Source organism: Leptodactylus fuscus, chromosome 1 (assembly GCF_031893055.1).
Source record: "Leptodactylus fuscus isolate aLepFus1 chromosome 1, aLepFus1.hap2, whole genome shotgun sequence".
NCBI classification, from domain to species: Eukaryota; Metazoa; Chordata; class Amphibia; order Anura; family Leptodactylidae; genus Leptodactylus; species Leptodactylus fuscus.
Genome location: NC_134265.1, coordinates 343,572,127 through 343,596,673, shown reverse-complemented (window position 1 = coordinate 343,596,673; position 24,547 = coordinate 343,572,127). Strand labels below are relative to the sequence as shown.

Here is a 24,547-nt window from a genome sequence, read left to right as displayed (position 1 = left end):
CACAATGCACACTAGCAATGTGGAGTAAACGTCCCAGATAACGAAGGACAACAGAAATACGTCTGGTCCCATAAAGGTAACCACGATATAGCAGAGATTCCAAATGAAAGATTTGCACTTGAACAAAACCTGTTAAGAGACTTCAGATCCAGAAAAGGACAGGGAGAACCGTCCCTCCTTTGAACAGTAAACGGACTGGAATAGAATCCCTAGCCAATTTGGTGCCAGGCACCAAAGGGACAGCCCTGCTCACCAAAAAATGTAGATCAACCATAATCCTCTTAGGATCAGGTTCAATGTTCCAGAACGGAACAACAGTGTGACGCATAGCCACAACATCAGCAGTGGCTTTAGCCAAACGTCGAGCCGCTTAGACAGAAACATCACATAGGAAATTAGGAGCATATTTGATCTACTCCCCAGCAGCTGGAAGTCCTGCAGAGCTCACCCATCAACAAAAACAGCCCTCAGCTGTTTGCCCCAGGCAAAACCATTAATCCAGGATGCACAGAACCAGCCACAACGAAAGGCCATTTAGCCAATGAATCTAGCCTTCTAACAGAGGAATCACGGAGAGAGGCAGAGTTACCTAGAGGCAAAGTGCAGCCCTAGAAAAACTGGCAATGGCCGGACCCCACAAAGGACACGGTCCACCTAGAAATGCATAAATTCGGAAAAAGAACCTGGAAACAACCAGGGGACAGACCAGATGAAACCAACAGCCCTCCGTATCTGAAGAGTATCACAAACTGCATGGGCAAGCTCCTGCATAGTAGTCAGAGGCATCTTCCGAAAAAATAGAGCAATCAGGAGGAGACATCCTCCTGAGCAACAGCCCTAGAGTTCTCCGTTTCTGAAGAGAATCACAAACAGCACAGGCAAACTCCTGCATATTAGTTGCTACCGATGTTCCTGTCTAGAACTCCGGCTAGGAGTCAGTGGCGTCCTCAGAAAAAAACAGAGCAAGCAGGAGGAGATATCCTCCTGAGCCATAGCCCTAGGGTTCTCCATTATTTGAAAATATCACAACTTGCACAGACAAGCTCCTGTGTAGCAGCTGCTACCAATGTGCCTGACTAGAACTCTGATTCGGAGTCAGAAGCGTCCCTAAACTAAACAGATGTAAGCAGGAGGAGAGCCAGATCCAACTGTCCTAAAGGGACCGTGCACAGATCCTCCGTCTGACCTAAAGGATTTCCTAGCCCTCCTTCGAGAGCGGCCCCTGAGAGTGAAAACTTCTTAGGGCCTCAACCACAGCTGCTGACTGTGCAGACCGAGGCAGCAAACTGGCGGACAGCCGCTCCAAAATACCGCCATAGACTAATAAGTCTGGCTAAATTACCCAAGCCTGGGGAAAAAAATGACCAAACTGGCGAGGGGGAACAAAGAGTGCAGGGGAGTCCCACAGGCTGAGCAGAGTTACAAAAAGAACATATAGATACAGCCTGTCCACAAGGACATTTTAGCTAGCAGCTGGAGCATGCATAAACGTGACAACAGCGGGGCGCAAGGACCCAGGGAGACACTTAATGAAAAAAACATGGCAGTAAAAACAGAAAAAATAACCCCCAAGGGGGCTCCTACCAAACCACTGGAAGGAGACGATCCCCAACCGCTGCGGATGAGCTGCACAAGAAGAATCACCAGGCTGCACCAGAGCTGCGATTGCAACAGACAAACAGGCCTACAGTGTTCCTGCACAAAGAGGCAGGAAAAAACAACCAGGCCTGGCCCCAGTCCCCCAGTGAAATATTGTGAGAAATTGATGGTTATTATATACTTGTCACTAAGGAAAGAAGAGCAAGTTCATTGTAGCTAGCTGTGATGCTCAATCTGGATCAAATTACTCTCTTTCTTTAAAGAGGCTCTATCATTGGGAAAAGTCATTTTTAGATAAGCACATCCCTGCATAGCCTTTAGAAAGACTATTTCACACCTACCTTTAGTATCTAAATTGCCTCAGTAGTCTTTGAATAAGTCCGTATGAATTCACATGCTAATGAGCTTCCATTGTGCATCGGAAGTGTCTGTGATCACAGTCTGCTCTATGTGTATGTATAGCAGAGACGAGTCATCAGCACAGCAGCCTCTGCTATACATACACATAGAGCAGACAGTGCACACAGACAATTCCGGTGCACGGTGGAAGCTCATTAGCATGTTAATAAAAACGGACTTATTCCAAATCTACTGAGGCAATTTACATACAGAAGGTAGGTGTGGAATAGCCTTTGTAAAGCCTATGCAAGGATGTGCTTATCTACAAATGACTTTTCCCAATGATAGAGCCCCGTTAAGTAATTCTGGTCCTTGTTATACATGAGAATTAGCAGAGCTCTTTAATCTACTTATAATCTTCTGTACTGCAGCATTTTAGAATACGTAAAGAGAAAGATTTTGATTACCTTTAATGCAAGTCGATCCTCAGATGAATTTTTCCCAGATCCAAAATATAACTCAGATCTCCCGGCAAACTGCTCAACCTCCCGACACAGTACAATATCACTGTACTTTTTGTACTTTTGAAGAACCTTAAAATATAATAATATGAATGAATAATATATATTGTAAGATATGTGTATAAGATATGTTAAAACTAAAGATATTTTTTTTTTTTTAATTTGTAAAATAGGATACATTTAAAATTTTAAGTAAAAGATACAAGGCACATTCTTTTATACATATGTATCAGTTTCATTATATTAACTAAAAACTAAAATACCAGTATCCGATCCAGTGATCCATATGACAAACACAATCAGATCCCAGTGGATCACACTGACTATAATGGGATCTATTGTGTTTCTTTTTACCATTTTATCAGGCAAAAGAGATTTTCTTTTCTGATTTTTGTCAGTTTGGACTGCCATGGATGAGACTGCCATTATTTGCCCCTTCCTACAGTGCCACTGTGGGTCTCTGGCTGCTTTCTGTAATAGCCCGGTTCAACTGAGCACTTCTTGCACGCGTTGCAACGGTCACCTTATGTGGAGCTGTCCTGCTTCTCCATGCATCCTTCTGACTGCTAGGCTGTTACCTTGCTCAGTGACAGCAATCAGGCCTTGTACAGCATTCTTCTTGTACTATAGTTCGCCAGGATTATGTCTTTTGCTCACATCATCACCCTCATGGTGGCTAAATACAGACTTTGCTGCACAGCTTTGTTCATGTCCACCCGATCATGACTGACTCCTCCCCCCCCCCCCGCACAAACCACATTCCTGCACACACTATTATGCCCCATAGTGGCCCCTGCACACAGTATTATGCCCCATAGTGGCCCCTGCACACAGTATTATGCCCCTTAATGGCCCCTGCACACAGTATTATGCCCCATAGTGGCCCCTGCACACAGTATTATGCCCCATAGTGGGCCACCCATGAACAATTATTATACTCTGGAGTCTTTTTCATACCCCAGAGTATAATTATTGGAGACCCAGGAGAGGTTACAACCATGAAAAAAACCCACTCTTACTGACCTCTCCCAGGCTCTGGCACACTCCCTGCTGATTTCAGCCATCTTTAATGTTGGTACAGACGTCACATGAGCCAGGCCTGCTTCGCGATGCATAATGATGCAGGCCCAGCCCACGTGATGTCTGGGACGTCACCAAATAGACCCAAAACCTGCTGGAGCGCAGGAGAGGTAAGTAATACTGTTTTTTATGTTCCCTCACCTACCCTGGCCCTCTGATCATTATACTCTGGACTCTGTATACTCAATACTATTAGCCCCAGAGTATAATGAATGCAGTGTTTGTGGCGTTCGTGGGCCTGTGGCCTCATTACCAATCCCTTCTCCTGTTCACAGCCACCTCCGCATCCACAGAAGGAGAAGCACAGGCATCTGTGAGCAGGAGCAAGGATCGGTAAGTAAATATACATAATGTATTTACTCCAGCAAGTAACAGTCTATAAAAAAAATCCACATCAGGGGACCACCAGGCCACCTAATGTCCGAGCCCTATGGCACACAGCTACCCTGGTAGTTACGCCACTGATTCAGGTGAAAAATGGTGAAGAATTCTGGTGATCAGGGTACGGAGTGTAATTCAGGCATGACTCTGGCAATAAACATACCTCTGTCATAATCGTACAGGTTAGGATACAGGCAATCTGGAAGTAAAGCCGGACACAGACTTAAATATTAATTTACCTTCTTAATGTCAGCGATATTACAGTTTGTTAAAATGGCAAATCTATTCAGTAAACACTCATATGCTTTGTCCCTGATCTTCTTATTGAGCCCAATTTCAACATCCTCATTAGCTGTATCTGTAAAATAATGAGAATAGATGATGTAGCCAATCGTTAATTTCCATCTATCGAATTTGCATGGTCGTACCCCTCCCCCAAATAACCTGTAAGCACAAATCCTTCAGTTATGCTGAAAAATTGTTATAAATGTTATGTAGTGCTAGCATGACTGGAGAAAGTGAAGCAATGAACATGGCGACCATTATACAATGGTTGTCAGTCTACAAGGAAAAGTGTTTTTAAATTAGGTTTTTATATTAAACATATTTTTAAGTAATTTTTAGTAATGTTGTTAATTTTCCACTTTATTATCTACATTAAGAAAAGATTCTACAATTCCAATTCTCTTGCGACTAATCCTAAAATAGTTTTGACTTCCTCTCCACCAGAGACCTTAGGCCATAGACACAATGTTCTATAGCAAACGCTATTACCTTCTATGGGAGAGTTTAGTAGACATTGCTCTGTGATCTTTGCGGAGGTCATTGTACGGGGGAATGGAGTAGATAAGAGGTGAAATCACCTGATGTGACTGCTGGATTCAGTGATCACTGTGAACACTCAGTGTTCCGGGCCAGATTCGGCAAGTGACACCGCGGGCCCCACAAATCCTATCATTATACTCGGGGGTCTTTGCAGACCGCCGAGTATAATGATCGGCGGACCAGAAGAGGTAAGGAAACGTAAAAAAACACTGTTACTTACCTGTCCACGATCCTGCCAGGCCTCCTTCCTACTTGTCTGACGTCTCTGACGTCACATGAACCCGGCCTGCTTCCCAGGTCATGTGACATCTAACATCATAGAAAAAGGACGGCATCGGAGAATACAGCGTAGGATCCGGGGACAGGTAAGAAACAGTAATTTTTTATGTTTTTATCCCCCCAGGTCTCCGATTATTATACTCTGGGGTCTGAAAAGACCCCAAAGTATAATAATTGTTTATGAGTGTCCACTATGGGCTATAATACTGTGTGCAGGGGCCTCTAATGGACATAATACTGTGTGCAGGGGCCACTAAGGGACATAATACTGTGTGCAGGGGCCACTAATGGACATAATACTATGTGCAGGGCCACTAATGGACATAATACTGTGTGCAGGGGCCACTATGGGGGATAATACTGTGTGCAGGGGCCACTAAGGGACATAATACTGTGTTCAGGGCTTACTAAGGGACATAATACTGTGTGCAAGGCTTACTAAGGGACATAATACTGTGTGCAGGGGCCACTAAGGGACATAATACTGTGTGCAGGGCTTACTAAGGGACATAATACTGTGTGCAGTATTTTGCAAAAATACACGCGCGTTTATTCCGTCTGAAGGCTCCCTTAGGCTACCATGGGCGCAGACCCATCAGAGATTGCTGGAAGAAAAAAAATCCCGCAAGCACGTCTTGTCCAACTATTTTTTGTGTCTGTCAGTTCCCGATCCGTCATTATCCATTTGTCAATTCTTCTGGTCCTGCAGCAGACCAGAAGAACAGATAGGACCCCACAGATGAGTATGTAGCATTATTTTGTTTGCCACGAGTGCTTTCCTCTGCTACCTGGGAGATGATCTAACTTATATACTAAAAATTGTTGGTCTCCCCCACTTTAAAACAAGAATTGAATAGAAAACAACATAGAGAAGGTGTTTGTCAATGTGCAAGACTTTCTGAAAGGATCCTATTTCCTCCATTCCTCCACTGTTTAATGCCTCCAAAGATTAAGTCTTAGTTAATCATGTACACTAGGCTTGTGTATTAGTCTGACAGTCAAAAAAAATGTGTGCAAATTTTTAAGTCTTAACCCTGGAATTATTTCCTTTGGTGTGATTGTAACATACACAAATTTCGTATAATTGAAACTGGTGGCTCAATCATCACGAAACTAACAATTATTTGTAATGAATGATTTGTAGAAAAGTAAATGAAAAATTTTAAAGCGGTTTCACAACTTCCCTTTTTTTTGTGAAACACACTTTTATTTGGTTTCTGGTCTTCTTGAGTGTTCTTGAGAGACTCTGAATAAAACAAATTTTTATTTTTTCTATAGAAAGCATTTTCACCCTAGTGTGCATGTTTATTTTAGGTGGATGAAAGACATGTCTGACAATGGACTCTGTCTGGGCAGAACAAACTATGTTGAAACCCAGCACTCTTGATTTCTGATTCCTTAGATATCTGTTTACTAAACATTAGAATAATATTCGATCTCACACATTCCAGTGGAATCCATTGAAATAATATAGTCTGCGCAGGCAACTGGATAAAGGAGATTCCTATAGCATTAAACAGTTTCATAGCCACATATTATTCTGATCTGAAGTCTTTGAGAAGAGTGGGGAGACAGAATAGATACCTCCAAGATCACAGAAGATTTTCAATTATTTTCACTGCTTGGATTTTGAATTGGATTGTCAATTTTACTTACCATTTTTGCTCAATGAGACAAGTTCATACAATTGTTGTTTTAAATCTTCACTGCTAAAATAATCCACTTTTATCTGATAGCATGTCCCATATCTCAGATGTATGATGCATTTTGTTGTAGACTCATAGCTGTTCTGTAGATCTTTCCTATAAGAAAAAAAAAAAAATACATCCTACTAATATTATAAGTGTGAAAGTTTGTGTGTTTGGATGTTTGTGAGTTTGGATGTTTGTTCCTCAATCACGCTAAAACGCCTGGACGGATTTGCGTGCAATTTTCCACAAACATAGTTTTCCCTTAGGATTGAGTCACAGGCTACTTTTGGTGCCACTAAACAACATGGCTTCCTAGCAGGAGACTCACAAAAGCAGGACTCCTAGCCCCAGCTATAGACTCACACACTGCCTGGCATTTCCTGCCTCAACCTGCCTGCACACTCCTTACTGTCACCTCAGGAGTAGCCCTCACTCTACTCACTCACATTTACATATAGCTTTCCACTATATAAACAAATCACATTGTCTGTATGACGACATACACAATACAACACATCACATTGTCTGTATGACGACATACACAATACAACACATCACATTGTCTGTATGACGACATACACAATACAACACATCACATTGTCTGTATGACGACATACACAATATAACACATCACATCACATTTGCTAGCCCACCAAACTTTTTAAAGCACTTTTACAGTTTCACACGTCTGTGTCCGCCCAATTCTCAAATCGCCGCAGATGAAGTCGCGGGTAAAAGCTAGTAATAACTAAAAATAAAGATGAAATCTGGTGCCTCAGCCAGGAACGGGAAAACCATTTGATCTAAAGTATATTCAGGGGATAACCAGTGCTAAATTAAATTTTATGACCAAAGTCATTTTTGGTTTCTCATCAGTAGTAATGAGTGAACCGGTTTGGATCAAACCAGAGTTAAACCGCATTTTCCAAAAGATTTGGGTTACACATGATGCGTTGAAGGTTAGTTACCTGCAAACTAGAAGTGAAATTATTATACTTTGGGATATCTTCAGACCCCAGATTATAATAGGCAGAGGCCCAGGGGAGTTGTAAAAATATAAAATAATATTTAGACTTACCTTCCCTCACCTCTTCTGGGCCTACTTGGGACATCCAGCACTTTTTCTGGGTCCTCCTCTGGCCTGCTCCAGCCTCCTGGGTGATGTCATGCATCTGTGATCACATGGGGAGCTTCAATGTTATGAGACTTGGCACGCCCCATTCAATCATTGAGGTTTGTAATCCTGGGATGCATTATGTCCACCATGGGGCCAGAAGATGCCAGGAGAGGACCCATAGAGACTGTTGGAATTCACAAAAAGAGGCCAGCGTCACAGGTGCTTCCATTCATTTCTATGGGAGCGTGCTGTTCGGATCGGCTGATCCGAACAGAGCTTGCTCATCTCTAATGAGTATAACTAATTTTTTTATACCTACCCTGGGCTTCCACCTATTATACTCAGGGGTCTGAAGAGATCCAGGAGTATAATAATTTCACTTTCAGTGTATGGAGAACTTGTTCAGACTGAAACCAATCTCTAAGGTGAACCATCAGAACCTGAAAGAAATCTATCATAAGGTTCGCTCATCTCTACTTTGCAGGACAAAGATGCTAAGATGGTAATGTCCTGTTCTTTCCACCAGGTTTCATTGTGAGTAGCATGGGACCAGATTACCGTTAATTACTGTTACCAATGTATCCACCAGGGGTGTAAATTGATGGGGCGCAAAGAATGCAGGAGCCTAAGAGGACCATAAGGTATATCATATTTGGGGCCTAGTACAAATTTTGCATTTGGGCCCAGGAGCTTCATGTTATGCATCCGGTCTCCATGCTTAATTTAACCCCACATTGGTTAAGGATTCAATTTTGTCATGAAACTATTTCAATACAATTTCACAAAACCTTTGATATACTTCAATTCATACACAAACTACTGGTGTGTAGTAGGTTATTGGTTGTTAGGAAAAATGTTAGCACTTTCCAGTTGTTTTCTCTTCTCCCTCCCTCCTGACTCAATTTATTTTTCTGAATTTGAAAATCAGGTTCTGGGAAAAAAGAATATATTTAAAATCCACATATTATAGATAGACATATTCTCTAGGGAAAGGATAACCACCTAGCAACCGCTTATGGGTACAGGCGACTGATGTAACATCACAGCAACTTGGAATATGACATATAAAATAATAAAGAACAATGATACCTTTGCTGTGCCTGTACTTAACAATACATATAAGCTTCATGAGCATATAGTGATTACATAAGTGGATGCAATTCTGAGAGTCATGGCAGGTCCGAGGGATGAGCACTGTTAGTTGGATTGGAGACACTGGGGCAGACAGTTTACTGGCATACGAGACATAAGTCACAATTTTGTGTGCAAATTGCTGAAAATTTTAGACTTTTTTTTTATCATCTTCTGCGTTGCCTTTGCCATTCTCACCTTTCACATACAATACATGCTTCATGTACTAGTGACTGAGTAAATTCTATGCTAGACCCACATCTCAGCAGTACAGACTTTCTATCATGCTTGATATGTTTGTTTTTTGTTTTTGTTTTTTATTTGAAGGTACAAATAGTTGTTTCTCCTCAGTATACAGTCACATATCAGAGGCACAGGGCCCATGTCACCTCAGTATACAGTCACATATCAGAGGAGCAGGGCCCGTGTCACCTCAGTATACAGTCACATATCAGAGGAGCAGGGCCCGTGTCACGTCAGTATACAGTCACATATCAGAGGAGCAGGGCCCGTGTCACGTCAGTATACAGTCACATATCAGAGGAGCAGGGCCCGTGTCACCTCAGTATACAGTCACATATCAGAGGAGCAGGGTCTGTGTCACCTCAGTATACAGTCACATATCAGAGGAGCAGGGCCCATGTCACCTCAGTATACAGTCACATATCAGAGGAGCAGGGCCTGTGTCACCTCAGTATACAGTCACATATCAGAGGCACAGGGACCATGTCACCTCAGTATACAGTCACATATCAGAGGAGCAGGGTCTGTGTCACCTCAGTATACAGTCACATATCAGAGGAGCAGGGTCTGTGTCACCTCAGTATACAGTCACATATCAGAGGAGCAGGGTCTGTGTCACCTCAGTATACAGTCACATATCAGAGGAGCAGGGCCCGTGTCACCTCAGTATACAGTCACATATCAGAGGCCAGGGTCTGTGTCACCTCAGTATACATGAGTCCCCCTTTGACAACAATAACAAAGGATTATGTCCCGCCCTTCCTATTTCCGGTCGAAGATCTCTTTCCGGTTTTGAGAGTTTGCCATGTCTAGCAGGGGTATAGGCATACTGTTTCGTGGTTACGACGAGCCTGCTGCAGAACCTCATTTGCTGAATGCTATACAGTATATATATTCATTTGCCAAATGCTATATATATGTATAGCATTCGGCAAATGAACACTGATTCTGCAGCAGGCACGTCCTTGCTATGGGCAGGCAAGAGTTTTTCTCATTGGAATGAATAGTCCGATGTTAGACTCCGCCTCCTCAGACGAGCCTCTGGCAAAACCAGCGTTGATTGGCCAAATCACTGGCCACTGGCCAATCAACGCTGGTCTATTCATTTCAATGAGAAAAAGTCAACTGCTAACAGCATACTTACCTGCTCGTAGCAAGGACGAGCCTGCTACACAATCAGCCTTCATTTGCCGAATGCTATACACTGTATAGCATTCAGAAAATGAGGTTCTGCAGCAGGCTCGTCGTAACCCGAGGACCATACCCTGAAGTACATACCCAACCCTGGTTAATTCACTAAGGAACCGGAAGTTTTCTTGCCGCCCTTCCATTGCGCATGCGTCAACCGGAAGTTCGCAGGGGGACTCATGTATACAGTCACATATCAGAAGAGCAGGGCCCTTGTCACCTCAGTATACAGTCACATATCAGAGGAGCAGGGCCCGTGTCACCTCAGTATACAGTCACATATCAGAGGAGCAGGGCCCGTGTCACCTCAGTATACAGTCACATATCAGAGGAGCAGGGCCCGTGTCACCTCAGTATACAGTCACATATCAGACAAGCAGGCTCCGTGTCACCTCAGTATACAGTCACATATCAGAGGAGCAGGGTCTGTGTCACCTCAGTATACAGTCACATATCAGAGGCCAGGGTCTGTGTCACCTCAGTATACAGTCACATATCAGAGGAGCAGGGCCCTTGTCACCTCAGTATACAGTCACATATCAGAGGAGCAGGGCCCGTGTCACCTCAGTATACAGTCACATATCAGACAAGCAGGCTCCGTGTCACCTCAGTATACAGTCACATATCAGAGGTGCAGGGCCCGTGTTACCTCAGTATACAGTCACATATCAGAGGCACAGGGCCCGTGTCACCTCAGTATACAGTCACATATCAGAGGTGCAGGGCCCGTGTTACCTCAGTATACAGTCACATATCAGAGGTGCAGGGTCTGTGTCACCTCAGTATACAGTCACATACAAACTAGGATATCTTAAAAAAAAACTAGCCATCTCCTGATTCAGATATCTGGATATTTCTAGCCAAATAGAAACCTTTTATACGTTATCGGCAGTTGTATGTTTATCAGCATATTTAATTATGTTTGTCCCAACTTTTCCAGATTACTACCAGTACTATGTAAAGCTATAATTCAGTTATAACAAATTGGATATAAAACATAATTCTGGGTTCCAAAATGGCCCAATTCATACACAAACTACTGGTGTGTAGTAGGTTATTGGTTGTTAGGAAAAATGCTAGCACTTTCCAGTTGTTTTCTCTTCTCCCTCCCTCCTGACTCAATTTATTTTTCCTTCCACTATCAAGATAGCAATTCTCCTCCAAACTCCTTCCTATAGTCTAATATTGAGACTCAATCTTCCATTCAAGCAATTTGCAAGCAAGTACAATTTGAGCCCCTATGATTTTCTATGATTTTGCATAATAGCATACTAGCAAAATACTACCATTCATTACCATTTATTCCCCTACAGGGGCCTCATTAATCTCATGCACTTACTCTGGCAGTATATATGGCTCAGCTTCAATTCTTGCACCATATTTGAAATAATGTGGTAAACTTGAAAACAGTCTTTTTGATTGGTCTGCAGCCTGTGCATAGGAGAGAGAACAGATAAGTAATAAGTATTTTGTATATAGCTACTGTATATACTCAAGTATAAGCCGAATTTTTCAGAACAGTTTTTGTGCTGAAAAAGCCCCTCTTGGCTTATACTTGAGTCAAGCAAAAAAAAAAAAATATTTTTTTTTGGGAGGAGGGGGGGTCTATGACCAACCACAATAGTAATGTATAGAATCTCCCATAAAATAGTGAAAAAAAAGCTTAAAAATATAATAAAAAATAAAGTAAATAAAAGTTGTAAATCCCTCCTTTCCCTAGAATACATATAAAAGTAGAAAATGACTGTGAAACACAAACACATTAGGTCTCCCTGTGTCTATGAATATAGGGGATCTGCAGTGCTCCTGTTCCGTCAGGAAGGGGTTAATAGGAGCACTGCAGATACCTTATATTCGGCCAGGCTGAATTCTAAGTGGGGGAAAAAAACCTCAGTCCTCAATTTCAGGGAAGGGGCAGACAGACAATCAAAACACCCCCTCCCCTTCCCCAGCATCTACTGCACCCAAAAACTCCGACCACTTTAATTTTTGAAATTTTCCAGTAGCTGCTGCATTTCCCCCCTCGGCTTATACTCGAGTCAATAAGTTTTCCCAGTTTTTTTGTGGTAAAATTAGGGGCCTCGGCTTATATTCGGGTCGGCTTATACTTGAGTATATACGGTACATTTCAGTCTTCTTAACACTTACAGGAGGGCCAGCATACTTCAGCTCATAACAGATGGGGCCCAGTACGGCTTTGAACTTCTCCTGTGTATTCTCATATGTTTTAAGAAAGTCTTTAACCTATGGTGAAAAATAAATCCATTTCATGATTTTAAAAGAGCTGTATTTTTTGTGCTAAAAGCAAATTAACAGTTTCCTAACGTAATCTTTGATAACAATCTACATTTCGAGTGAAAATTGTCAAAATAATGGTCACACCTGCAATATGAAAGATTATGCAAATAAATTTATCTTGATGGGGAAAAGAAAACCGTTTCTCTAGCTCTGCCTTTGAAAAGAAAGCTCCCTATAGATTAGTGGCCGGTTTATGAGAAGCCTATTGACATGACCTGGGATTAACGTCATAGTGGAATATCTCCTCTGCACGCATAAAAACGTGATCTGCAAATGCAGTATCCTTAAGGAAACATAGTACCCAGTGGCGTAACTAAAGTCTTATGGGCCCCAATGGAATCTTTTGTCCAGGGCCCCCTACCTCATTCCTACAGTGAATTCTTGATAGTGATGGTTACGGGTGCTAAGGAGTTTAATCCACCTTAGTGTGGTTAGTGTTATCTGTGGGTCTCCTTGGCTTATGGGCCAGATGGAAACTGCAATTTCAATACTGATGCCAGTGTTTATGGGCCCCCTTAGGCTCCTGGGCCCAGTGCGGCTCCATACCCTCAAGTGACACCCCTTATAGAACCCCTTCTGGCCCATGTCTATGACTTCGCACCTTGCCGACCAGAACCCTGCTTCACACAGATGAAGAGCAGTGTAACAGAAACAGTTATTTGTGGATGGGATTTTCTTTTTTGGAGGCCATATTCTGGTTTGGAACACATCTGTGTATAGGTTTCCATTCGGGGTCTCCCCAAGTGGACTCCCCAAATAGAATACCAAAAGCAGATGTGAACTGGGCCTGACTGCTGCACACATTTCTTTGGTATGGGTGACGCCTTATGTTTCCATCACATGGGTTCTTGCTTGGTCTCAGGATCATGGTAGTGGATCCATGTTTCATCACCCTTAAAAATCCAAGAATAGAAATCTCCTGTATTTTCTCTAAGCCTGTCTAAATTTTCTTGGCTAAATTGCTGGTGACATGTTTCTGCTCAGACATCAACGTCTGTGACGTCCACCAGGAACCTATCTTTGAAATTATTAAAACATCATGAATGATACTGGAAATTATGCCAACTGAAAAGCCTAATTCATAACCTATAACGCAGGGGTCGGGGGGTTGGGAACCTTTTTGGCTGAGAGAGCCATGAACGCCACATATTTTATAATGTAATTCCATGAGAGCCATAACCCCCCCCCCCCGCATACCTGCACGCACTCTTAAAGGAGTATTCCCACGAAGCATACTCACCAGTATTCACTGCTATAAAATCTTCTTTCTTCCTGGTTTCTTGCATCATTTGGTGGGTGAGGTTTCACATGCAGCCTGCCATTTAGCTCCGCCCCCAAATTAGTGTGTAGCTCCGCCCACCCATATTGTTACATACAGAGACTACCTGTCTCTGCCATAATGAACACAATTGAATTAGCTAGCCTGATAACTGGGAGAACAGAAGAAATGCAAGCACCTCCTCTCCCCTATCTGAGAGCAGGAAGCTAGGTCACGTGGTGTAGACACAGGAATAGCTAGAAACACAGGCTGGCTCCCATGCACTTAGCCCCTCCTCCCTCCCCCTGAGAGCAGGCAGCTACATCACTTGACTTTTGAGCAGATAAGTCAAGGGCTGTGTCCACAATGAATTGAATAAAGTAAGATAGTGGACAAACAAAGCAGTTTTGCTGAAGCAGTGTATTTAGGAAAAGTCTTACATCCACATTAACAAGCAGTATAGATAGGATCCTTGTGATGGGACAACCCCTTTAATAGTGGCCCCTGAACACAGTATTAAGCTTCATTGTGGACACCCATGAACAACTACTATACCCAGAGTATAATAATCGGAGACTCAGGTGGGATAAAACCATAAAAAACACTGTTACTTACCTCTTCCAGGCCCCGCTGCACTCTCTGCTGCTGTCGACCATTTTCAATGACGTCCAGAACGTCATGTGAACGGAGCTTTGAGGCGCGACGCATATAGACGTAGGCCCCGGTCATGTGACATCTTGGACCTCACGCAAGTCGGCCCGAAGCCTGCCCAGAGAGGTAAGTAACATTGCTTTTTTATGTTCCCTTACCTCTCATGGGCCTCTGATCATTATACTCGGGGGTCCGAAAAGACCCATGAGTGTAATAGTGTTTGTGGGCCCGCGGCCCAGTAGTTACGCCCCTCCTGTCTGCGAGCCAGATGCATCCAGATCCATCAAAAGAGCCACATCTGGCTCGCAAGTCATAGGTTCCCGGCCTCTGCTATAACACTACCTTCAATTTAGGGCACATTACCTGCTTTGAGAGATTGCCTTGAATAGGGGTTATCTTCAGCTGATTCCTTGCCCCCATTTAAAAAGCTTGGACCAAAACTTTACTTAGTAGTAAGAAGGTGCATCATCATCATATATTGCAAACATCTTTCCATGGATTTCTTTACGTTTCTTTCTTCCTTTGTAAATAATTTAATCACAGACGAGCGCTCCTAATGCCTCACTTCCTTTGTAGACCTGCACTATACTGCGCTTGCCATGCTGTCACTTCCAGTGCTCTCATCAGACTAAACTACTACTGTGTGTGTTGCATGTCTAGATAAGTCTCAATCTACACAGACAAGCTCAGCTTTCTAACAGTGACAGAACAAACTTAGATAGATTATTGAAAGCCCCTTGAATATAATCAAACACTAAATCGAAGTTAAATTACTAATAGTAACTAAAAATGTGTAATATTTTTTAAAGCAAGACATTTAGAACCTTAAACACTTTTCCAAATCTTTGGAACTATTGCTATATAGTATATATATTCTCAGGGATTTATACTTTCTATATGTTCACACTTCTATTAGCACAAGTGGTGGTTATAACACCTTACAAAAGTTATCAAGCATTACATGTATATATAACAGCTTTACCGTATAGTACTGTACATAAAAGTTATGTCCTTACCACATCTGGAAGTTGGTTTATAGTTTCTCCAAGCTGTTCAATGGTTGGATCTCCAGTAATGTCCTATCACAACATATTATTATATATCAGTCAACTGAAATTTAACTCAATTCAAGTATTTTATTTTTTTTTCTGTATGTAGATTGTGAGCCCCACATAGAGCTCACAATGTACATTTTTCCTTATCAGTATGTTTTGTTTTTTTGGAATATGGGATGGAAAACCATGCAAACACGGGGAGAACATACAAACTCCTTGCAGATGGTTTTTTGCCCTTGGTGGGATTTGAACACCAGGACTCCAGCACTGCAAGGCTACAGTGCCAACCACTGAGCCACCGTGTGGCCCTTTCAATTCAACTATTTCATTAGGTCATTAGTATGATATACATAACATACTATGCAAAATTTGCACACTGCCATATTATCTTCAAACCAATGACTCACAATACTGTTTAATTGGGATTATATTATAACGTTCCATCGTTCTAGTTTACTCAAATTGCAAGGGACTGTAGGAACGGTACTATTAACTTCATTTGTAAAATGTATTATTTGACAATATACAATATATGATATGCAAGGAATTTATGGGCTGATTTCCACCTCTTCAACGAATTTCAGTTTAACCCTATATTGACCGGTCTGTTGGCCTTGACAAAACCAGGACAAGCCCTAGAGCTTTATTTTCTGTCAATGTAACTGTATAAGGACATGTTTTTTGCTGGACAGGTGGTAGTGTTTATTGTCATTATTTGGGGGGTACAAATACCTCATTGATTAAGTTTTGTTAACTCTTTCTGGTATGGAATAGAAAAAAACTAAAACTTTGCACATTTTATGCTATACATTGTGTACCATTCATCTTGTGGCCTAAATAACCTGATTATAATATTCACTTGGTTTATGTCATTAAATTGATACCAAACGTGGTACCAGATGTCCAACTTGAAAAGCTCCTAGAATTACTTCACACTGTGGCTATTAGTAGTGCCAAATCACTCCTTTCCCTAGAATACATGCAAAAGTAGAGAATGACTGTGAAAACAGTCCTCAAGCTCAGGGAAGGGGCAGACAGACAACCAAAACACCCCCTCCCCTTCTCCAGCATCTACTGCACCCAAGAACTCCGACCATTTTAATTTTTGAAAATTTCCAGTAGCTGCTGCATTTCCCCCCCCCTTGGCTTATACTCGGGTCAATAAGTTTTCCCAGTTTTTTGTGGTAAAATTAGGGGCCTCGGCTTATATTCGGGTCGGCTTATACTCGAGTATATACGGTAAGTTCATATGTTATAGCGATGTATCATCTGTTAGTCAGTACATACCTTTGGTAGTTTTAGTTTTCTATTGTTGTTCCAGTATTCCTTTTCATTATCGATTGTCAAGAGAAACAGCAAATTAAGAAAAAAACTTTTTCCTTTTCCTGTAATAGTAAAACATAGTAGTTAGTAGTTAGTTAATTACAAGGAAAGTCCTTATTAAAATGAATAAATTAACTAGGTGGAATTTTTCTTTCGCCTGAAGACACTCCCTCCTCCCGACTAGGCCCAGTCATTTAGGCCTAATCCAGAGCGGAGTGCATTGCATCGGCATCCAGTCGCAGCTACCCGTATTTTGGACTGGAACCTGAAGAGGCCTCCGCGTCAAATTCTGGTAGAAAATACCCCGTGTGAACCTGGTCTTATTGTTCTGAAAATCGACATGCAAAGGGGCATTAGCGTGCCTGGACTATACCCTATACCTAGTAACCAATTATATGCTGGGCCAGTAGACAGAGAAAGTAACAATGAGGCGTCCCTGTAGATGCATTTGAGTAGTATTTTTTATACTTAATGGTCTGTTTTAGGTATAGGTTTTAGATTGGATTTTTAGTATCAAAATATTTATTTATATTCCCAATGCATGACAATTGGAGTAGATACACTGTTTGCTTTCATATTTGCTGGAAACTTCAGTATCTGCTAGAACAGAAAACCAAGGACATAAACCTGCTTTATTAGCCTTCAACATGGAATAAACTGGAGGTTTGGGGCCCTGGTTATAACCATACAAAGGATTGGCCCTATTATACACATCAGTTACCTCCCATTTAATGGCATTCCATCCAATAGCCTGACCTTGAACATAAAACTTACTGGAGGTTACAGTTACAAGTCATCTAATATGTTCCAAATTACTTTTCACGACATGGAGTGGCCTGTGAAAGCAAATGAACATACCATTTTGTGAGAGTATGGCGATCTTTGTGCGTTTTTCTTTAAATTCATCCAACACTTTCTTAATGCTGTCCCTTATGAAGGACTTTCCATCTGTTTCCTCCGAGTCTGGCTGGGTCTTAGAAAGTGTCTTGTAACATAACTCCAGTTTGTGAATTTGAAAATCAGGTTCTGGGAAAAAAGAATATATTTAAAATCCACATATTATAGATAGACATATTGTCTAGGGAAAGGATAACCATATAGCAACAGCTTATGGGTACAGGCGACTGATGTAACATCAGAGCAACAGCAGCTTGGAATATGACATATAAAATAATAAAGAACAATGATACCTTTGCTGTGCCTGTACTTAACAATACATATAAGCTTCATGAGCATATAGTGATTACATAAGTGGATGAAATTCTGAGAGTCATGGCAGGTCCGAGGGATGAGCACTGTTAGTTGGATTGGAGACACTGGGGCAGACAGTTTACTGGTATACAAGACATAAGTCACAGGGCCCGTGTCACCTCAGCCTGCAGTCACATATCAGAGGAGCAGGGCCCAAGTTACCTCAGTGTACAGTCACATATGAGAGGAGCAGGGCCCGTGTCACCTCAGTATACAGTCACATATCAGAGGCACAGGGACCATGTCACCTCAGTATACAGTCACATATCAGAGGAGCAGGGCCCGTGTCACCTCAGTATACAGTCACATATCAGAGGCACAGGGACCATGTCACCTCAGTATACAGTCACATATTAGAGGTGCAGGGCCCGTGTCACCTCTGTATACAGTCACATATCAGAGGAGCAGGGCCCGTGTCACCTCAGTATACAGTCACATATCAGAGGAGCAGAGCCCGTGTCACCTCAGTATACAGTCACATATCAGAGGCACAGGCTCTGTGTCACCTCAGTATACAGTCACATATCAGAGGAGCAGGGCCTGTGTCACCTCAGTATACAGTCACATATCAGAGGAGCAGGGCCCGTGTCACCTCAGTATACAGTCACATATCAGAGGAGCAGGGCCCGTGTCACCTCAGTATACAGTCACATATCAGAGGAGCAGGGCCCGTGTCACCTCAGTATACAGTCACATATCAGAGGCACAGGGACCGTGTCACCTCAGTATACAGTCACATATCAGAGGAGCATGGCCCGTGTCACCTCAGTATACAGTCACATATCAGAGGAGCAGGGCCCGTGTCACCTCAGTATACAGTCACATATCAGAGGAGCAGGGCCCGTGTCACCTCAGTATACAGTCACATATCAGAGGCACAGGGACCGTGTCACCTCAGTATACAGTCACATATCAGAGGAGCATGGCCCGTGTCACCTCAGTATACAGTCACATATCAAAGGAGCAGGGCCCGTGTCACCTCAGTATACAGTCACATATCAGAGGAGCATGGCCCGTGTCACCTCAGTATACAGTCACATATCAGAGGAGCAGGGCCCGTGTCACCTCAGCCTGCAGTCACATATCAGAGGAGCAGGGCCCAAGTTACCTCAGTGTACAGTCACATATGAGAGGAGCAGGGCCCGTGTCACCTCAGTATACAGTCACATATCAGAGGCACAGGGACCATGTCACCTCAGTATACAGTCACATATCAGAGGAGCAGGGCCCGTGTCACCTCAGTATACAGTCACATATCAGAGGAGCAGGGCCCGTGTCACCTCAGTATACAGTCACATATCAGAGGAGCAGGGCCCGTGTCACCTCAGTATACAGTCACATATCAGAGGAGCAGGGCCCGTGTCACCTCAGTATACAGTCACATATCAGAGGAGCAGGGCCCGTGTCACCTCAGTATACAGTCACATATCAGAGGCACAGGGACCGTGTCACCTCAGTATACAGTCACATATCAGAGGAGCAGGGCCCGTGTCACCTCAGTATACAGTCACATATCAGAGGCACAGGCTCTGTGTCACCTCAGTATACAGTCACATATCAGAGGAGCAGGGCCTGTGTCACCTCAGTATACAGTCACATATCAGAGGAGCAGGGCCCGTGTCACCTCAGTATACAGTCACATATCAGAGGAGCAGGGCCCGTGTCACCTCAGTATACAGTCACATATCAGAGGAGCAGGGCCCGTGTCACCTCAGTATACAGTCACATATCAGAGGCACAGGGACCGTGTCACCTCAGTATACAGTCACATATCAGAGGAGCATGGCCCGTGTCACCTCAGTATACAGTCACATATCAGAGGAGCAGGGCCCGTGTCACCTCAGTATACAGTCACATATCAGAGGAGCAGGGCCCGTGTCACCTCAGTATACAGTCACATATCAGAGGCACAGGGACCGTGTCACCTCAGTATACAGTCACATATCAGAGGAGCATGGCCCGTGTCACCTCAGTATACAGTCACATATCAAAGGAGCAGGGCCCGTGTCACCTCAGTATACAGTCACATATCAGAGGAGCAGGGCCCGTGTCACCTCAGTATACAGTCACATATCAGAGGAGCAGGGCCCGTGTCACCTCAGTATACAGTCACATATCAGAGGAGCAGGGCCCGTGTCACCTCAGTATACAGTCACATATCAGAGGAGCAGGGACCGTGTCACCTCAGTATACAGTCACATATCAGAGGAGCAGGGCCCGTGTCACCTCAGTATACAGTCACATATCAGAGGAGCAGGGCCCGTGTCACCTCAGTATACAGTCACATATCAGAGGAGCTGGGCCCGTGTCACCTCAGTATACAGTCACATATCAGAGAAGCAGGGCCCGTGTCACCTCAGTATACAGTCACATATCAGAGGCACAGGGCCCGTGTCACCTCAGTATACAGTCACATATCAGAGGAGCAGGGCCCGTGTCACCTCAGTATACAGTCACATATCAGAGGAGCAGGGCCCGTGTCACCTCAGTATACAGTCACATATCAGAGGAGCAGGGCCCGTGTCACCTCAGTATACAGTCACATATCAGAGGAGCAGGGCCCGTGTCACCTCAGTATACAGTCACATATCAGAGGAGCAGGCTCCATGTCACCTCAGTATACAGTCACATATCAGAGGAGCAGGGCCCGTGTCACCTCAGTATACAGTCACATATCAGAGGAGCAGGGCCCGTGTCACCTCAGTATACAGTCACATATCAGAGGCACAGGGCCCGTGTCACCTCAGTATACAGTCACATATCAGAGGAGCAGGGCCCGTGTCACCTCAGTATACAGTCACATATCAGAGGAGCAGGGCCCGTGTCACCTCAGTATACAGTCACATATCAGAGGCACAGGGCCCGTGTCACCTCAGTATACAGTCACATATCAGAGGAGCAGGGCCCGTGTCACCTCAGTATACAGTCACATATCAGAGGAGCAGGGCCCGTGTCACCTCAGTATACAGTCACATATCAGAGGAGCAGGGCCCGTGTCACCTCAGTATACAGTCACATATCAGAGGAGCAGGGCCCGTGTCACCTCAGTATACAATCACATATCAGATGAGCAGGCTCCATGTCACCTCAGTATACAGTCACATATCAGAGGAGCAGGGCCCGTGTCACCTCAGTATACAGTCACATATCAGAGGAGCAGGGCCCGTGTCACCTCAGTATACAGTCACATATCAGAGGAGCAGGGCCCGTGTCACCTCAGTATACAGTCACATATCGGAGGCACAGGGCCCGTGTCACCTCAGTATACAGTCACATATCAGAGGAGCAGGGCCCGTGTCACCTCAGTATACAGTCACATATCAGAGGAGCAGGGCCCGTGTCACCTCAGTATACAGTCACATATCAGAGGAGCAGGGCCCGTGTCACCTCAGTATACAGTCACATATCAGAGGAGCAGGGCCCGAGTTACCTCAGTATACAGTCACATATCAGAGGCACAGGGCCTGTGTCACCTCAGTATACAGTCACATATCAGAGGCACAGGGCCCGTGTCACCTCAGTATACAGTCACATATCAGAGGAGCAGGGCCCGTGTCACCTCAGTATACAGTCATATATCAGAGGAGCAGGGCCCGTGTCACCTCAGTATACAGTCACATATCAGAGGAGCAGGGCCCGAGTTACCTCAGTATACAGTCACATATCAGAGGAGCAGGGCCCGTGTCACCTCAGTATACAGTCACATATCAGAGGTGCAGGGTCTGTGTCACCTCAGTATACAGTCACATATCAGAGGAGCAGGGCCCGTGTCACCTCAGTATACAGTTGTCACGGGGTGACTAATGCTATACAGTCTCAGAACACTTCTCACTGACAAGTGTGTGATGTGATAATAGCAGTGGTAAAAGGAGATGTTTCTGTAATGAAAAATTCTATTGTAGTAATTCTTTTTGACCACAAGATGCCGCTGTGTTAGGTAAAGGAAAAACCAGGAAGTGACGAGTTCAGGAAGTGGACTGCTGTAGTGGGGGAGAAGAAGCTGGCTGTGAGCAGTGAGAGATCTGAGGGACAATCCATTGCCATCCGCTGCCCTGCAACGCTTGTTTCAGGCCAGGGCCAGCTCTGGAGAAGCCCGAACCTGTTGCTGGTTCCCATGTCAGGAGAGTTGGAGACGATTGCTGTGCAGACGCCGCGGAGCGGATGACAAGAAGGACCAGCCCTTGTGACACCGTGTTCCAGTTGCCTGGAGGCAAAGAAATTCCTGTTTCCTTCGGAAAGTCCATCTGACTGTTCGCCCCCTTGCTAACCCGGGTAAGCGGAGCTCCGATTCACCTTTCATAAGGGTGAATAGTGTATACACGCAGTAAATAGTTTTTTTTTTTTTTGGCGCCAAAAACCTAGCATAGACTGGTTCCGGCCATTTTGCTTTAAAGCGAGTTCTATCCAAACGGAGATACAGCACGTGTTGTCCTGCTATTCAAAAGAGACACTATATCCTGGATTATAGTACCAGAAGTATGTCATAAGAGGAGTTATTTGTTTCACTAAGACTTGTGCAGCTAAGCACCAACTTCTGATAAAACAAAACCGGTTGCTGAAGTCTTCCCTGCAGGGTTGGGGTAGTGTGTTGAAATGTGGATATTGGGGAGTGGGTAAGTTAAATAGTAAACTGTGATATTGTTAACCCCAGTGTGACACCGCAGGTGATCTTCCTCTGCATACTTACATTGTTTTGTTAGCTTGGTATTAATAGGTAAATTGCAGCTGCTATATATATGTAGCCGCTAGTTAAAGGCATAGTTCACTAGTTCTGACATATTAGGTCACGGTGCAGTGTCACTCAGGGGTCTCAGCCCTCGGCTGAGTGTCTTGTAATTATTGATTTCATCAGGCCTGTTAGCCTGGAGTTCACCCCAAAAGGGTATAGAGTAAAATTTATATTTCTTACTTCGTGTCTGGTGTGGTTGTGCCTGTCCGTGGAACCGCTGTATCCTAAAAGTTCCTGCAAGAGCCCCGGTAGCCAGTCGGCTGCCGTGTCTTTCCCTTCCTCCTCCCCCCTTACATTTTTGGCGTAGTCGGCAGGATACGGTGCCACCATGGACATGGACAACGCATCTGGGGACGCGCCCTTGGTGGACGCGGACCGTGTGCCTAATGGCGGGGTGGCTGTAGGTGCTGTCCTCCCGCCTGTTGCACCTACCCTTGCACCGACAGCCCCAGTCAGGTGTTTACCAGCAGGTGCCATCTTAAACCAACTGACTAAATTTGACGGACATAACATGTTGCTGACCGATTGGACTGAACGACTGAGGAGTGCGATTAAACTGTGTAATCTAGCCCCCGAACTCCAACCGGAGGTAGCGATAAATGCTCTGGAAGGGAATGCCCGACGGACAATCACATTACTGCCAGAGTCCCAGAGGAGTACGGTGACAGACATAGTAAACAGGTTGGAGAAGGTTTACGGGAACCGTGCCCCGTCAGTTGATTTACTTGCCCGGTTTGTTAATCGGAGACAGGGGGAGGGGGAGACCGTCCCTGAGTATGCTAATGAACTACAGGGGTTGTTAGCTGATGTCCGGAGGGCCGAATCCCACGCCCAGCGTGCCCCTGAGGAAGATGACGAGCTGTTGAGGGACTATTTTATTCGGGGATTATGTTTGAGTACGGTGAGGCGGGAACTACAGAACCGCGTGCTGGCGGACAAGACCCTGACCTTTGTCCAGATTCTGGAGGAGACCATCGCCAGGACTCAAATGGAGGAGCCAGAGGTGGGTCAGGTCGCCATGCAGAGAGCTGGAAGGGTGATGACCAATGCTGTAGGGGGTGAGACAGAGGCCCAGATGAGAGAAATGCAGCGTACTATAGATGCGCTAACCCAACAATTGAGCCAGGTGCAGAGTAGGGTACAGACTCCTGCTGCTGGGAACCCGTTACCAACTCCCTCAGACGGGCCCCCATGTCAATGCTCAGCAAGACCCCCCATGTGGCAAACAGAGGAACCACAGGGAAGGCCATCTCCATCACGGCCGTGGTATCGCTCTCCTCCTGACCCCCAACTGCGACAAAGGCCACCACCTCGGGAGTGGGACTATAGCAATGTTCAATGTTGGCAATGTCAAGAGTTCGGGCATATCTCAAGGAACTGCCCAGGACCGAGAAGGGCCAGGCCCAGCAACTCACCGCCGTTAAACGGGAGACCTCCGCGATAAGAGGGCGCACCGCGGGGGTATCAGGGGGCCCAAGTGCTCCAAAAAGCCCACATGATTTGATCGCAAAAAGCCCCGTGCTGGAAGTGAGTTTTGAGGGAAAGAAGGTCCCCTGCCTAGTGGATACGGGTTCTGAAGTAACAACAA

The 24,547-nt window shown here is 44.5% G+C and overlaps 1 protein-coding gene across 2 annotated transcripts in view; it reads right to left on the bottom strand.

Moving 5' to 3' along the window:
* The window catches only part of LOC142187260 (uncharacterized), a 248,897-nt gene that overhangs the window by 57,810 nt on the left and 166,540 nt on the right, over nucleotides 1-24,547 (bottom strand). Inside the window, exons 2-9 of one of the 2 annotated variants that reach the window (XM_075261499.1) lie at nucleotides 17,838-18,005; nucleotides 16,944-17,041; nucleotides 15,618-15,680; nucleotides 12,543-12,638; nucleotides 11,734-11,825; nucleotides 6,681-6,826; nucleotides 4,160-4,278; nucleotides 2,406-2,531 (exon numbers count right to left, since the gene is read on the bottom strand). In XM_075261499.1, coding sequence (XP_075117600.1) covers nucleotides 2,406-2,531; nucleotides 4,160-4,278; nucleotides 6,681-6,826; nucleotides 11,734-11,825; nucleotides 12,543-12,638; nucleotides 15,618-15,680; nucleotides 16,944-17,041; nucleotides 17,838-18,005 — 908 coding nt within the window. The remainder of the gene's footprint in view (nucleotides 1-2,405; nucleotides 2,532-4,159; nucleotides 4,279-6,680; nucleotides 6,827-11,733; nucleotides 11,826-12,542; nucleotides 12,639-15,617; nucleotides 15,681-16,943; nucleotides 17,042-17,837; nucleotides 18,006-24,547) is intronic. The other variant, XM_075261500.1, reaches the window with a different exon arrangement.